General features: G+C 38.7%; 2 protein-coding genes across 3 annotated transcripts in view; one reads left to right on the top strand and one right to left on the bottom strand.

Moving 5' to 3' along the window:
- ACOX2 (acyl-CoA oxidase 2) overlaps nucleotides 1-3,818 on the top strand; it is a 33,738-nt gene extending 29,920 nt beyond the window's left edge. The window contains exons 13-14 of the mRNA XM_007469020.1: nucleotides 458-590; nucleotides 3,756-3,818. Coding sequence (XP_007469082.1) covers nucleotides 458-590; nucleotides 3,756-3,818 — 196 coding nt within the window. The remainder of the gene's footprint in view (nucleotides 1-457; nucleotides 591-3,755) is intronic.
- A 2,725-nt stretch (nucleotides 3,819-6,543) lies between these two features.
- The window catches only part of KCTD6 (potassium channel tetramerization domain containing 6), a 9,966-nt gene continuing 946 nt past the window's right edge, over nucleotides 6,544-15,563 (bottom strand). The window contains exons 1-3 of one of the 2 annotated variants that reach the window (XM_007469018.1): nucleotides 11,296-11,321; nucleotides 9,230-9,299; nucleotides 7,286-7,972 (exon numbers count right to left, since the gene is read on the bottom strand). In XM_007469018.1, coding sequence (XP_007469080.1) covers nucleotides 7,286-7,972; nucleotides 9,230-9,299; nucleotides 11,296-11,321 — 783 coding nt within the window. Of the gene's footprint in view, nucleotides 7,973-9,229; nucleotides 9,300-11,295; nucleotides 11,322-15,563 lie in introns of those variants that run through there. The other variant, XM_007469019.1, reaches the window with a different exon arrangement.

Below are 15,563 nucleotides of genomic sequence, written 5' to 3'. Positions count from 1 at the left end.
AAGCAGAGGTTGGGGGATGGGGAGGGGGGGATGATCGGTACTGCTGAGGAGAGTGGTGCTAAAATAAATCCGTATCTTCTGTAATAGTCGACAGATAATATCTAGCACCAATGAATATGAAGTAGCAATACAAACAAGACATTTAGAGTCAATCAGGTAAATTCCCAAAATATCCGCTAAAAGACTAAAACTGATTGCCTCTAGGGGTAGGGGGGAGGAAATGGAGGTGAGAGGCAGGGATATGCTGATTTTCAATAACAAGCCTTGAAGAACTATTTGACTCTTTATACTGTGCTTAGATAACTGATCAAAAATTAAAACTTAAAGAAAAAAAAAGCTGAGTTGTTCGAAAAGTGGATAATGATGCAACTTCTAATTAGGTGTTGCTATTCACCATCCCAGATTAATCAGATTCGTAAAAGCAATCTAAAATACGACTCTTGTTTTTTTCTCTCAGAAAGGATGCTATCTTGTTAACTGATGCTTTTGACTTCACCGATCAGTGTTTAAATTCAGCACTTGGTTGTTATGATGGAAATGTCTATGAACGTCTGTTCCAGTGGGCTCAGAAGTCACCAACCAATACTCAGGTAGTTGAATAGAACACATTATAAATTATGCAAGAGAGCCGAGAGCAAGCAGTGAATATACCTCCATGTTTTCCCATTTTAATTGATTCCCATTAGGTTAGAAATTGCTTGGCATAGCATGTCTATTTAAAATATTTTGAGAATACATAAAAGAAACCAGGAGCAGGGATGTGGCCTGGTAGGAACTCTGAGTCTGAACTGTAATAAGCAAAATGCATTGCTCAGAATTTGGTAAAGGAAATTTAGAGAAAGGCCCAAGCTCTAAATCACGGCTTGACATACACAAGGGCATACACACATAGTGGCAAAGTGGCTTTTAAGTAACAGAAATAAAAAGATAAATCACTGCACTGATTTAACCATCTTAATTTCAGCCTTTTAACTCTTAGTTTCGTGTCGATACAGTAGGTATTCAGGGGTGATAGGAAGCTTGGGGGTGGGGGTCTCTCTCAGCCCTCACTGCCTGCTAGAGATGCCTCCTCCCCCTTCTCTACAAGGAAGAACATCCCAGGGACAAAGAAGCCTGCTGCACTGCCATCAGTATCCCAGGAAAGCCAAATAAATGACAATTACAAGGGTTATGGCAAAAAGATCCCCAGATGTCCCAGGAGAGAACACGAGAACTCATTAACAGAAGAAGGGGGAGGACTCATAAAATTCTAACAGTCTACAGCCAGCATCCCAGACTCTCTGCTCTGAGCCTCATTGGGAAACATTATGAATATCAACGCCTACATTAACTGGAGTAGAGAAATAAACCCTGTATTTACAATTTGGGGAACCAACATTTACTAGCAGATTTGATACAGATGATCAAAACAAAGACACTCTATAGCTATACAACAGGTTATTTTAAGTTCTATAATGCAGATATGTAATTCAGATGATGAAGTCTAGTTTTTTACCTCTTTCCTCCTCAGTCAAATTTCAGAAAAGGTGTCTTAACACCTCATCAAATTGGCACCTCTCAGGCTTTCATTCACACTTAGCATGGTGTTAGACTTGCTCTTAAAATTCTGCATCCTGTCATACCTCATAGCTTAATTTAACACGGTTATCTAAAGTTGCAACACAACGTTACCCCCACGATGGCTGTCAGCTAGAAGGCCAATCCCTGTCTCCAGGAAGGCATCCTTTTAACTCAACAAGGAAAGATAAAGAACTTACCTAAAGAAGGTACAATACATTTACTGCTTAGTACAGTTAAGCCACTTCTAGTGTGTTACTTTTTCTAATGATTAGATCTCTCTACTTTCTAACATTTAAATCCTGGCATAGAACTACAGCAATCCTGTCACTCCAGATTAGCCCCTGTGGTCTAAAGAAACACACATGCCCTTTGGTACTTGAGAGAAAAACCTACCCTGCCTTAACACCTGTCAGGAAACACTGACATATCTAGCTCAAACCTGCTTTACTAGCAACACAAGGAAACATGCCCGTTCTCCTCATTCCTCATATTCACCAAAGAACACAGGGGCTTCCTTGTCTTTTACTTGTTTTTACTCTTCATCTTGAAAGAATTTAATCTGGACACTATATGAGGGCAGGCTTGTCTAGATGAGGGGCATGACTGACCCACAGCATCAGCAGACTTGGTAAGATGGTGATGCACGCCATCCCATTCACTCTTCCCGATCTCCTGCCACGTGACTGTGAACAAGGATGGAGTTTTCATCTTCCCCACTCCAGGGTCTACCACAGAGTAGATACTTTGCACTTACAGAGTAAATGAACATGGTTCTGTGACCTACGCAGCGGAACAAGGACCCTGCTGCATACCCAATACTGCAAACTTTTGCCATCCTAGCTTACATTACCTTGCAAAAAAGGTGACAGGTACAGCAACGTGACTCTTTCATGCACAGCGATTTTATGAATGTGAGATTATAAGTGACCTTGAAGAATGTTTCCAGTTAGTTAAAACAACACTTGGTTGACAACTAATATATGGCTCCCTAATCTTACATTTCTGGCTCCTCTAGGCACCACCAAAATAGCCCTTTTAAAGTGTATTTTCTAATCTGCTGTAGGTAATTTTGAAACTGCAGTTAGAGACATTTTTCCTCATTTGCACTAGCAGAAAAAGGAACACTACAGGTATTTCAAATAAATTAAAACAAAAGCTACCTTGAAACATGCCTTGTAGACACAAAAGTACACACAGGAATTTATTTCACTGACATTTCTACCAAAAGAAAAGTGCTATACTGTGTTGAATATCTTAGAATTATAAGAGTCTCTCCTGTCTGGGGCAGGTTAAGTGCTGAGCTTTATCGCCAGACAGGATGATGCACTCCCATGGTTTACTCTCGCTATGGTGTTCTGCCTTTTGGCTTTTTTCCTGATTTGGATGCTATTTCAAGACAGTTTCTCCGAAATGAACTGCAAAAGACTGTTCCTGTTCCCCACGTGAACTCCTATCTAAGTGATTCCCTATAGATGCAAGCAGTGAAAGAACCACTGGGGGTAATTTCAAAATAAGAATCCTATTTCCTCCCAATTATTCTATTGCAGAAACTTATTCAAGTAGTTGCCAGATGCGTTAAACACATCTACTAATCCATGCATTCATTCAATCATTCAACAAATAGTTACTGAGCTATGATGTATGCCAGAAACTATTCTAGGTACTGAGGACACAGGAGAACAAAAGAGTTATAGACCCTGTGGTCAAAGAGCTTACAGTTTTAACTGAGACAGGCAAAAAAGTAAACAAGTAAATATTATAAAAGATGAGGGGAGATCTGTGAAGAAAAGAAATCAAGACATCACATTAGAGAATAATGGGGATACCCAATTCTGACATAGAATATTACTTACCTGATTTCACCTTCTGGTTCCTTGCTTTGTGGTTAACATGTTCAATTTCAAAGAGCCTCAAAGAGTCAAGCCTTTCATTTGTATTAAATCCCCAAAGCAAATGATAGCTGTGTTTTTTTAATTGGCCACCTGCATCCACAATTTAAAATCTGCATGAGAAAAGGAAGGATGCCCTTTGGAAAAAATGTTTCCCCTTATGTTCACACAAAATGAATTTTTAAAATAAATTAAGAATCGTATGTAATGTTACTTTTTTGAAACTAAAAACTTAATTTGAAAGTAAAAGTCATTAATCCTGGCACAAATAGTCTGTCTTAACAATGCACTTTTTTCTACAAACAGGGGAACCCTGCCTATGAGAAATATATAAGACCACTATTACAAGGCTGGAGATCCAGGCTATGAAATAATCAACAGCATTCAAGAGGCACCACCCCATGGTAATGGTACTATGGCATATGCATCATTAAAATCTACAACTACATATGTATGTATTTTTTAAAAAGAATCATTATCTTCCAGAGACACAGAAGCAGATGAAATATCTGTGATTTATTTCAAAATAATCCATGGGAAGAAAAAGGGGGAGTGAATCATTGTTGAAGCTATTCAGTGGGTACGTGGGTGTTTACATTATTCTACTTCCGAATATGTTTGAAATTTCCCACAATAAAAAAACAGTGGCACTATCCATTTGCAGCTTCTATTTTGTTAAATGCCAGGATTTGCTTCAGATCTAGCAAAAGCCAATAGACTCATTAGTTATCACTTGTGTCCTTATAGCACACATTTATTTATCCCAGGGCTTAAAAGAACACATACACACACACACACACATGCACATAAACAATCCTCTTCTAAAAGTGTCTATACTTGGTATAATCTAAATAAAATGTAGATCACCACACACCAATCAGAATGGCTGTCATTAAAAAGGTAATAAATAACAAGTACTGGCAAGGACATGGAGAAAAGGAAACACTTGTGCACTGCTGCAGGGAATGTAAGTTGGTGCCGCCTCTATGGAAAACAGTATGGAGGTTCCTCAAAAAATTAAAAATAGAACTATGATACAATCCAGCAATTCCACTTCTGGGTATTTACCCAAAGAAAACAAAAACACTAATTTGAAAAGATACATGTACCCCTACGTTCACTGCAGCACTATTTACAACAGCCAAGATCTGGAAGCAACCTAAGTGTCCAACAAGACATGAATGGCTAAAGACACTGTGGTGTACATAAACAAAGGAATATTACTCAGCCATAAAAAAGAATGAGATTGTGCCATTTGCAACAACATGAATGGACATAAGAGGGTACTGGCTAAGTGAAATAAATCAAACACAGAAAGACAAATACCATATGATTTTACCTACATGTGGAATCTAAAAAACAAATGAGCAAACAAAACAAAACAGAAAGAGACTCATAGATATAGTGGTGGTTAGCGGAGGTGGGGATGGGATGTAGGTGAAAGGGATTAAAAGGTACAAACTTTCAGTTATAAAATAAGCAAGCCACGGGATGTAATGTACAGCATAGGGAGTATAGTCAATAATAGTGTGATAACTTTGTATGGTGACAGATGGTTACCAGACTTATAGTGATCAATTCGTAATGTATATGAACGCTGAATCACTATGTTGTACACCTGAAACCAATATAATATTGTACATCAACTATACTTCAATTAAGAAAATGAAAAGGAAAAAAAAGAGCCTTAGGAATACAACTAACATAAATGTTTAAAAAATCAACTCTTCCAAAGTAAAAATGATTTAAAGTTTCATAAAAGACATAATTGTCTCAAACTACCCAAATATAACCGACCTACATTTTTCACATCATTTTCAACTGCCCAAGTATATAAAACACTCAAAATTGAATACCATCAAACAAATTAAATTGCAAAAAAATCTCAGCGGGCTACTTTTCCTAATTTACTCATATAAATAATCATTTAATTGTTAATAATTTATAAATCTGAGAAAATTTACCAAAAGCAAACTTATCTCCAGTAATCTGGACAAGGAAGAGACCTCATAGATGTTTAACTCTTAAAACCTTGGAACAACTATTTATTCCCATTTCCATACCTGTTTTCAACCCAAATAATTTCATCTTTCATTCACCGCAGCTAACTCAACAACACACAGCTGGCTGGGCTGTTCCTTTTCTTGTTTCTTTTTTAGCTAATCAATTTGAAGGAGGAGACCATTTTCTAAAAAGATAACCTCATACTTCGTACATTTACTGAAACCACAGCAACCTACCAATAACATTAAGGGATTTTAGTTTGAAAATGGTAAAAACGGGGTAGTTATAGGTTTCTGGATATTGGTCATTTGTCCAATCTTAAGTTTTCAGAGAGACGTGGGCAGAAATGGATGTAAGTAAATGTTTTCATCCTTCTTTGAAAGAGAGAATTTCAGAATCTTCTCAGAGGAGAAAAGGAGTGAGCCTAAGGACTCTACTCCTCCCTTAGACAACAGGGAAGAAATTTCTGAACTTTCTTTTAAAAGGTGTTCTAGCAAAGTAGGAAGTTTCACTATAGTTAACATAATCCTTCCAGTGAGTAATTTCCAAGAAATAGAATCAAATGAACTATGCAAAATAAGACTACAGTAAAATTTTAAAAAGTACATGATATTTCCAACTGTTCTAGATCCTTCATTCACTGCAGTTTTCTTCTCCTCAGAAATTTAACCTTAATAACAAAATACATTTGTGGGTCACCATAATATATGAGAATAAAATGGCTAAAGAGTCGGTTTGTCCCTGTGCTCGATACAAAGCTAGAATAAGGGTCATAGAGCAATGACAACTGGTGGCTTACTGAAGAAAAATCTATAATCTTCAAAATACGTCCTATTTGAAAAAAAATTTGTCAAACTGTACGTTCACTGTCCAGATATGCACTTTTAGACAAAACTAATAATTCCATCAATTCCCTGCTTCAACAGCATAGTAGAATTCTATAAACCACATCCACAAAGTTCCACTGAGTCCTCCTGAATCAAATACAAATGTGCTATAGGCAGCATTTATTGGGACATAAAACAATGCATATTTTAGACAAAGAATATGATTTTCCCCCTTAACTGACAATAATCAATAAATACAAACCTAATTTTCATATTTCATTCATTTATTTATTTTTTCTGGTAGACAGTACACTTGGGAATTATACTGCACCAGGCATAAGAAGTAAGATTTCTACCACAGGGACATTTTGTATTCAGAAGCCAATATAAATATTTCTAGTCAGACATTTCCATGGCTACAGATATTTGGTTGCTTGATTTATATGCATAGAAAGAAACAGTTGTCATAACTGTAAAAAGCAGTACTTAACAAGTACTTTTAAATGATTGGAACAGTTTTCCTTTAATATTCTAATACTGCTTATTGGTTTGAAAACTAGGTCACCCTACATGATGTTTTGATTTTTCCCAAAGGCATCATGAGTACTCTGTTTATTCTTTCATTCCTGCATTTTTAGCCTTCTAGTTGAGTTAGGGACTATTTAATCAGAAATCATTTTAGCACTGTAATAAAAAAAGCTCTGTTAAGGGTAGATTATATACCATAATGATTTTCAGACTTCTTTTTATAAAAAAGGTATCTGGAGGCTCTGAACAGGCACATGCATACTCAGGGTGAAGGGAACAAAACATAGAGGAGTCTCTGCTGAAGCACAAAACTTCCTTCTGGTCCCCAGTGCCTTCAAATAAATACAAATATAAAAAAAAAAAAAAAAAAAAAAAAAAAAAAAAAATCTCACACTGTGATTTAAAAAAAAAAAAAAAAATCAGCCTCTTCAATCTCCTGGGGAGTCCATTTCCAGGAACTTCTCCCAGTGCTGGAGGTCAGTCATCTGTCTTCCGGGCCAGCCTGCAGAAAGTCCAGTTGTGCTCCACTGTGTTCTCGTTGGCCCGCTCACTCATGTGATGCACTCGGGTGTTTCGGATTGTGAAACCTTGTTTTGTAATGTATTCCATCAGGTGGACTCGGAGAGAAACTTCCTGGTGATAATCACAGGGTCCAAAAGTAAAGGAAACCTGGCAATCTCTGGTGTCCATCATGTGCTTATTCCACTTTGTAAAATAGTTTGATATACCTTCTAGTAAGGAATGGACCTTGGTGGTGATGGTTAATTGGGTTATGATGACAGCTACTGGATTGGAGTACTTAGAAAGCTTCCGAGTACTAGATAACTCCACAACTTCTTCAAAAGTATCCATAGGATACAAAGGCTTGGGGTCATTGAGACACTGAATCAAGGGCTCAATCTGATAAAAATCTGCTTCTTTCCGAAGCAGATCAAATTCCTTAAAATCCAGGGGTAAGGTCAACTCTGAAGTTCTCAAGAAGTTGAGGACATATCGGAAAAGAGGTCCATCTCGATCAATGAAGTAATTGCCTTGAGGGTCTCGAGCTGTGGGGAAGTCTCCCCCAAACATAGCTCCAAGCATGGAATCCGGGTAACGCGTCAACGTGGTGAGAGACGTTGTGTACAAGTGTCCACCTACATTTAACGTGACTGGGTCAGTCATCTGAAATTTTTTAAAAAATGATCAGTCATCTGAAATTTTTTTAAATCCTAACTTTGACAAATTAAGAAAATTAGTGGTAACAAGCAAAGCAAAAGATTCAGGCTACAACACATCTAGCAATCCACTGATGCAAAATATAGCTTTATTTTCAGTGAGAAACCCACCCGGATGAAGGGATCTAACATTTGCTTTCAATAGAGAAAAGGGATACGTCTAATTCTTCAAAGCCTTACACTAAAAAAGGAGGACATGGCTTCGAAAGCCACTTTATTTCAGGCCCAGTATCTAGAGAGAAGTTTTCAGGTCAGAGTATATTATGGGAGGAGGAGAGAGGCCAAACTAAAATATACTCATTTAAGTTTTTTTCAGATTAAAAAAAAAAAAAAAACTTTCATTTTTCTTAACTCAATTTAACATAAAATAGAATAAAAATGATTTGATAACATAAAACATCTACTTTCAATATTCCCTTTGTCTTTTCCCCCTCAAAAGGAGGGGGAAAAATCATGAAATTTATTTTAAAAATAAAAATTTGTGTAGACCTAATCTTCCTAACTTTTTCATGGAAATAACAGTATCAAATACTAAGTTAAAATACACAGTTTGGTCAACACAATCTCATATACCCAAAGGCTAACAGCAGCTTTCAAATTTCATAATCTGATAGTATATTCACTTTTGTAACATTAATGTTGCAATCTGGCCTTTAATTTTGAAAAGCAAGCTTCTCTAAATAATACATAAGTTTGGTTTTTTAAATCATATTTAAGAAATAAAATAAGACAGATAAAGACAGGTACTATACAAATAAAATATTTCTTGCCAAAGGAAAAGAAAAATAGGAAGACACATGCACATGCGAAAAAAAGTGCTAGTGGGAGAAGTGGCACCTTCTCAACCGTTAACCTTCCCAACCACAAGAAAATGTCCTCTCTACCCATTACCTACTAGACATTTAACAGTCACTACTCCATGATGGAAGAATTTTAAGGGCAACATACTTTAAAGACCAAAAAAAAAATGATTATAAAAAGTTACATAGAGAGTCCATGTTGAGCTTGCTTACCTAAAAACACCAAACAAAGTTAAAATACCCAAAAAATACATCTAAACTAATGCGGGGGGGGGGGCCGGCTTGCACCATTGATAATTTTCATTCTTATGAGATGTATTATACCTAAGAATACATAAGAGGCAGGGAAAGACACACAAAAATCTTTTGCCAGCCTTCAAAATGCATCTGCAAAAGCCTCTCACCATATAGCCCCAGTCTCCATTATCCATCTGCTCCAGTGCTGCGTCTCGGGGAGCCCAGGTTCCAGGGAAACTTGGGGAAGAGAAAAAGACATGTGACAGTGCATGTAACTATGAAAACAGAATAGAAAAGTTTTCTCACCCAACAGAGCAGGCCAAACACCAGAAAACTATTCATCTTTGCTCAATTAAAACCTGCTACAAGGCAAAGATCTGGGGAGGAAAGGATTCCTCTAAGGCATTCTATGGGTCCCCAAGAGACTGGCAAATCTTTACAGAGAAAGAGTTATCCTATACTTAGAGAAGGTAGAGAGCCTAGTGAGTAAACCAGTCATTCAAACTCTACCTACCTTCTCCGATAATTCAATTTTTAGAATTCCTACGGGAGAACACTATGATTACCTCTACAACCTTATCCTGGTACAAATCTGTGATGATCCTTATCAAAAAGGTTAAGAGAAAGAGAGAAAGGGAAAACTTTTTCATCAGCATTTCAGCTATATAAACTAAACACCATAGCAAAAGCATTAAAAACCATAAACCTCCAAGACACCGGTATCTCTTTCCAGGAGAAATATGTCAGAATGGTAGCTCTTTTGTAAAATAGAAAAACTAATCATACTTTTAATAATGATACATTTCATTTTGTACAATAATCAAAACAAATAGAAAACAGTTAAATGCCAAACCATTAAAGCACAATTGGGGGCAAAAAGAACCTTACAAATCTGAGAGTCAGTCCCCTGGCACTTATGGAGAGCCAGCCTGAAGGCACTGATAAACACCCAGATACTAAAGATGCCAGCTTGAATTTATTTTTATCTACAATTCAAAAGCACTTAAACAGTTTCCCAGCTACTGAACTGCTTTAGTCAGTTCTCCCTCACACACATCATTCCCCAAATCACCAGGCAAAGCAAACTCCAGAGCAAATTTCAAAAGCTTTGGCAAAAGACAGTAAGAAACATGGAGTTATCGGTATTTATCCAGGAAAAGCGCTGTTTGGGTTGTGTGTTTTTGTTTTTTGTTTTTTTTCCCTTAACGTGGTCTTTGCACAGATTCACTTTTCCCACTTTTAGAGGAATCTGGCACACTAATTCCCAGAACAGGCCCTGGCTACAGAAGATCACAAAGGCTCTTTCTCAAAAGGTCACTCAGGCATGTAGAGAACATTTGCATAGCACAGCAGGGGCTGAAATCAGAGCCTGAAGCATCTATTTCTCTACCTTGCAAATTCTTCAAAGCAAACGAGCTAAAATGTGGACCAGACAACATGGGGTCAGTTTTTATTCTCCACACTCAGCAGTTGGATACAGATAGGTCTCCACATGCTATAGGGTGAGAAATGGAACAAATGTCAAATTCAGGGCTGCTGTGACAACCTTTCATTCCTCTGACTTGCTTCATAAACAGTATCTGAAGTAACAGAACCAAGAAACACGTTTTACCAATTTGTATTACGAGCACCTGATTCAGTTACTGATCCAACAGACAGATCAGCAGATCAGCAACTGAGCGATTTAAAAGGCCAGTCATCCAAGAGTTCTGGTAAGATGCCCATCTTTGGCATTTTCCTATCACCTGAAGTATTCATTACTGACAGCCTCAAAAATAATTCAGTCAACCAACATTTACTGGAGGGTAGAGCGAGGAAAGGTATGGTCCTTGCCCTCGTGGAGCTTTCAATCTATGAAGAAAGGCAACAAGCAGCAACTGAAGGACAGAATGAAATTCGAAAGTACTATATAAGGGCTTCCCTGGTGGCGCAGTGGTTAAGAATCCACCTGCCAATGCAGGAGACACGGGTTCGAGACCTAGTCCGGGAAGATCCCACATGCCTCAGAGCAGCTAAGCCCGTGCGCCACAACTACGGAGCCTGTGCTCTAGAGCCTGTGCTCCGCAACAAGCGAAGCCACTGCAATGAGAAGCCCGCGCACCGCAACGAAGAGTAGCCCCTGCTTGCCTCAACTAGAGAAAGTGCGCGTGCAGCAACGAAGACCCAACACAGCCAAAAATGAAAACAAACAAACAAACAAAAAGTACTATATAATAGATGGACTGACGGAGACCTGAGCAAAGGAAGACCAAGAACCATTCCAAATGTGAAAATGGAGGACTTCCGGGAAGAGCTTACTCAATGGAACTCTGCAGTTATATTAGGACAAACTGAAAAGGGATTCTTGAATAAAGAAACAATCTAAGTAATGGGCAGGGGCGGGGAGGGGGAGAGTGTCCCCCCAACATTCCTGATACAGTAGCAGAGCGTGAATAACTATCCCCCTTTTAGAGATGCAAAAGAGAAAACCGGCAGATTAAGAGACTTGCTCAAGTCCCCACAGCTAGAAAGTAAGTGAACAAGAGCTTGGGTTTCCTGACTCCTAGTCCAGATCTTTCCATAAAACCCCTCCTTGGACAGAAATTGAAAGAACAGAATCCAAGAAATGAGAAATCGAAAGGATTATCTTAAAACACCCCTACAGCCATCTGTTAACCCTATCCACCTAGTAGGGATTTATTTACAAATTTAACAGCAACACAAAGTGCGCAATCACAATGGGTTTATAAAAATTCCCCTGAAGCAAAATAGCAAGAACCTACTCACTAGTGTAATTGAACGCTGCTATTCTCTGTCTTTTCTCTCTTTTTTTAACTTATTTATTTTATTTATTTTATTTTTATCTGCATTGGGTCTTCATTGCTGCACATGGGCTTTCTCTCTAGTTGCTGCGAATGGGGGCTACTCTTCGTTGTGGTGCACGGGCTTCTCATTGCAGTGGCTTCTCCTGTTGTGGAGCACGGGCTCTAGACACACGGGCTTCAGTAGCTGTGGCATGCGGGCTCAGTAGTTGTGGCTTGCGGGCTCTCGAGCTCAGGCTCAGTAGTTGTGGTGCCCGGGCTTAACTGTTCCGCAGCATGTGGGATCTTCCCGGACCACAGCTCGAACCCATGTCCCCTGCATTGGCAGGTGGAGTCTTAACCACTGCACCACCAGGGAAGCCCTGTCCTCTGTCTTAAGTGAAGTAAAGAACTCTACTCCATGAATATCCAAACAGTAAGAAATGGGAGACCAAAGACAAGTAAAAAAACAGACATCATCAAAGTTACAGCTGTAAGGACTGTCCACTATTAATCCTTTTTTTTTTTTTTACTGTTAAATCAAAACGATAACTTTTTGAGCAAACACACACACACACACACACAAAATTATATGATGCCCCTGAACCTGTTCCACAGCAAAAGCCAAGGTTCTGTTCCAGTACAAAGATGTAATAAAACCTCAAACTTAATAATTCAGGAAAGCAATTATGGAAATCTATATAAGCCCATGTTTCTTAAAAAGTACCCAAAAGCCTCCCTTCATTTGTGTGTAAGATACATCAAAATAAAATGAAGTTACTACTAGTCACTTCCAATAACAACTACTAAACTATCCCTCCAAATCAAAACATTCACTAAAGAGCTCTAAGGAGAAAAAATAGTATTGATTAGTTTAAATTTTATCTCTGTACCTTACTTCTAAACATCCTCTGTGAAGATGCTCAGATACAGCAAGAACCAAACCAAACAGACCAAAAAAAAGGCAAAGAGATTCCTGGTCAACCAAGAGATGGATAATCGACCTCTGAATTGAGGACCGTCTCAGAGACAATGCAGATGAATGAAAGCAAAAGAACTTCCGGAATAGCTTCAATTTCCAAATCATCTTCCAGAGCTGCTAACAGTTAGAAAATGATTCATTTGCTTTTCATCTTCTCTCCCTTCTGGCACTCTCCAGTGGAGGGCTTAATGAGAAATTAAAGGACCACAAGACAGACAGCAGAAGGAAGATCTTGAAATGGGCATCAAATGGGCCTGTTTTACTTGATGAAGACAAAGAAAAATCCAACATTTCAGAAAACTTTCCAGGAATGGAGATTATGAAGGTAACAATGAAAAAAATTTTTCCTTTAAAGTGCCTTTCCTTACTAACAATCATTTTAAACAACAGTGAATGCAGCCAAGCACAAACAGTTGTAAAGTTCAAAGAAAGACTTCTGACCCTGTAAAATCAGTTCACCTGAAAAGAGCTGACCTTTGGCGCAAATAAAATACATGTGGAAACAACCAGCTGACCGTTCCCAACGAATGTAAAGCAGTACTGAAAATTATGACTAATGTACAAATTCTGACAGTGTAATAATGTTCGCAGATAATTACGTTAAGGAAAACACACACTCAAGAATTTATAAAAGTCTTAAAAGAAATCGCTAAGAATTTTCCATAGTAGCAAATGTGAAAAATACACAATTCAACAAGTTAATGACTTAAAGAGTAGCATAAGAACACCTGAAAGTCATTCTCCTCACCACTGCAGAACTCAATTACAGGCTTCATGGTTATGATGAACTAATTTAACACAAATATTCTGGGTTTATCGTTTCTGCTACAGACTAAGAATTCTCCGGGCTAAAGGTCCTGCTCCTACATAATAACCTATACACTGCAATACACAGCTCCAAACTTGAATAAATAATAAAAATGGATAACTACTGCCTTCCCAAAGTTTCCAGGTAGCCCTTTTAAAACACCTTCCTACTGAAATCTTTGTGTCTGGCATTCAGAAAAGAAGACTCAATAAATTCCATCTATACACACCCCCGAGTTACCTTTGTGCTAAATTTCTCTGTTCTTGGAATGTGGGAGTTTGAAAGTGAAACACTTTTTATAGTAGCTAGTTCAGTGACATCTAAAGGAGTCTTCTGGGTTAACATTCACATACAAGGTGGCACAGGTAGCCAGGCGCACAAGGGAAATGTGATTATGGTGTTAGGTTATCCCAATCATAACCACTGCAGAAATGGATTGTTTTGTCCGAAAACTAATCCTTTTGTGGTGTAGGAGAAAGGTGCTCTACGTTGAAAAGTGCCTTTAATACTAAAGAGCTGCCACAAACAGTCACAAAACCATAAAATTCCTCTTACCCTCAGTTTCTGTAAAATAAAATGGAATAACAGCACCTTCCCCAAAGTAATGACACCACTTGGGCACAACACAAAGGCAACAACTGGCCTACAGGGTAAAAGATCCAGACTAGAATTCTGAAGTCACAGGCAGGCCAGAGCAGAAGAAAGAGAACTGGTCACCGGTGAGGATCTGTATCCCAAGTCGACTCCATTACTAATTATGAGACTCTGAGCAATCACTCTTTATGCCCAGCTGCCTTTTGCAGAAAAGAAAATGAGATCATGAATCAAAAACCATTGGTAGGACTTCCCTGGTGGCGCAGTGGTTAAGAATCCACCTGCCAGTGCAGGGGACACGGGTTCGAGACCTGGTCCGGGAAGATCCCACATGCCGCAGAGAACTAAGCCAGTGCGCCACAACTACTAAGCCTGCGCTCTAGAGCCCGTGAGCCACAACTACTGAGCCCATGTGCCACAACTACTGAAGCCCGTGCGCCTAGAGCCTGTGCTCCACAACAAGAGAAGCCACCGCAATGAGAAGCCCACACACCCCAAGGAAGAGTAGCCCCCGCTCGCCGCGACTAGAGAAAGCCTGCGCAGAGCAACGAAGACCCAATGCAGCCTAAATAAATAAATAAATAAATTTATTTAAAAAAAAACACTAGTAAACTGACAAGTATCAAACATATGTGAAAATACTAGTGGCAGTAGCATAAATAAAATTTCTGTGGTAAATTGAGAAACTTGAGAGTGTGAACACAAGTAATTTAGAGCATGGGCATGGAGACAGGGCGTACATAAAGAGAAGGCCTCTTAATCTGCTTCCAGTCTCCCCGACACCATCCTCCTTTCCCCCAAGCTCCAGAAGGGAGAACTACAGGTAAAGGGAAGCATCTGGCTTCCACAGAGACCACCAGACAGCTGAGCTCTTCATCACAGAAGGAACTTCTCTAAAGCATGACTCAGGATTATCTCCAAGGTAAAACCAAATCCAAACAAATATGTGTATTCCATTTTAAACAGACTCCAAATATCAAAATCCAAGACACACTGAGGGATTCATAGAACCCTAGAATTCCTTTATGCTATAATGCTTTAAAATATGATTTATGAAAATTCAAATCCCACAAACCTTAGAAATGGCATCTATGGCAGTCCCTGACCATCAATCCTTAATATCTATGGTGTTAAACAAAATGAAGCATTAGTATGGCCTGACAGTTCTCAGCCAAAGGGCAAGTTCTCTCAGCCTGCCAACCATGCAGGTAAAAAGATTTTCCTTTTCCTAGCTACACATCTGTTCATTTGAAAACATCTGAATCTTGGGCTCAGTCCTGTGCTAAATGCTGGCCCCTCCCTTCTTTCCTATCTTGGGATCACTCATTACCTAGGCA

The sequence above is a fragment of the Lipotes vexillifer genome, unplaced genomic scaffold (assembly GCF_000442215.2).
Source record: "Lipotes vexillifer unplaced genomic scaffold, Lipotes_vexillifer_v1.1 scaffold989, whole genome shotgun sequence".
In the NCBI taxonomy this organism is placed as follows: Eukaryota; Metazoa; Chordata; class Mammalia; order Artiodactyla; family Lipotidae; genus Lipotes; species Lipotes vexillifer.
Note: the sequence above shows the minus strand (reverse complement) of the source record. Positions and strands in the feature narration are given on the sequence as shown.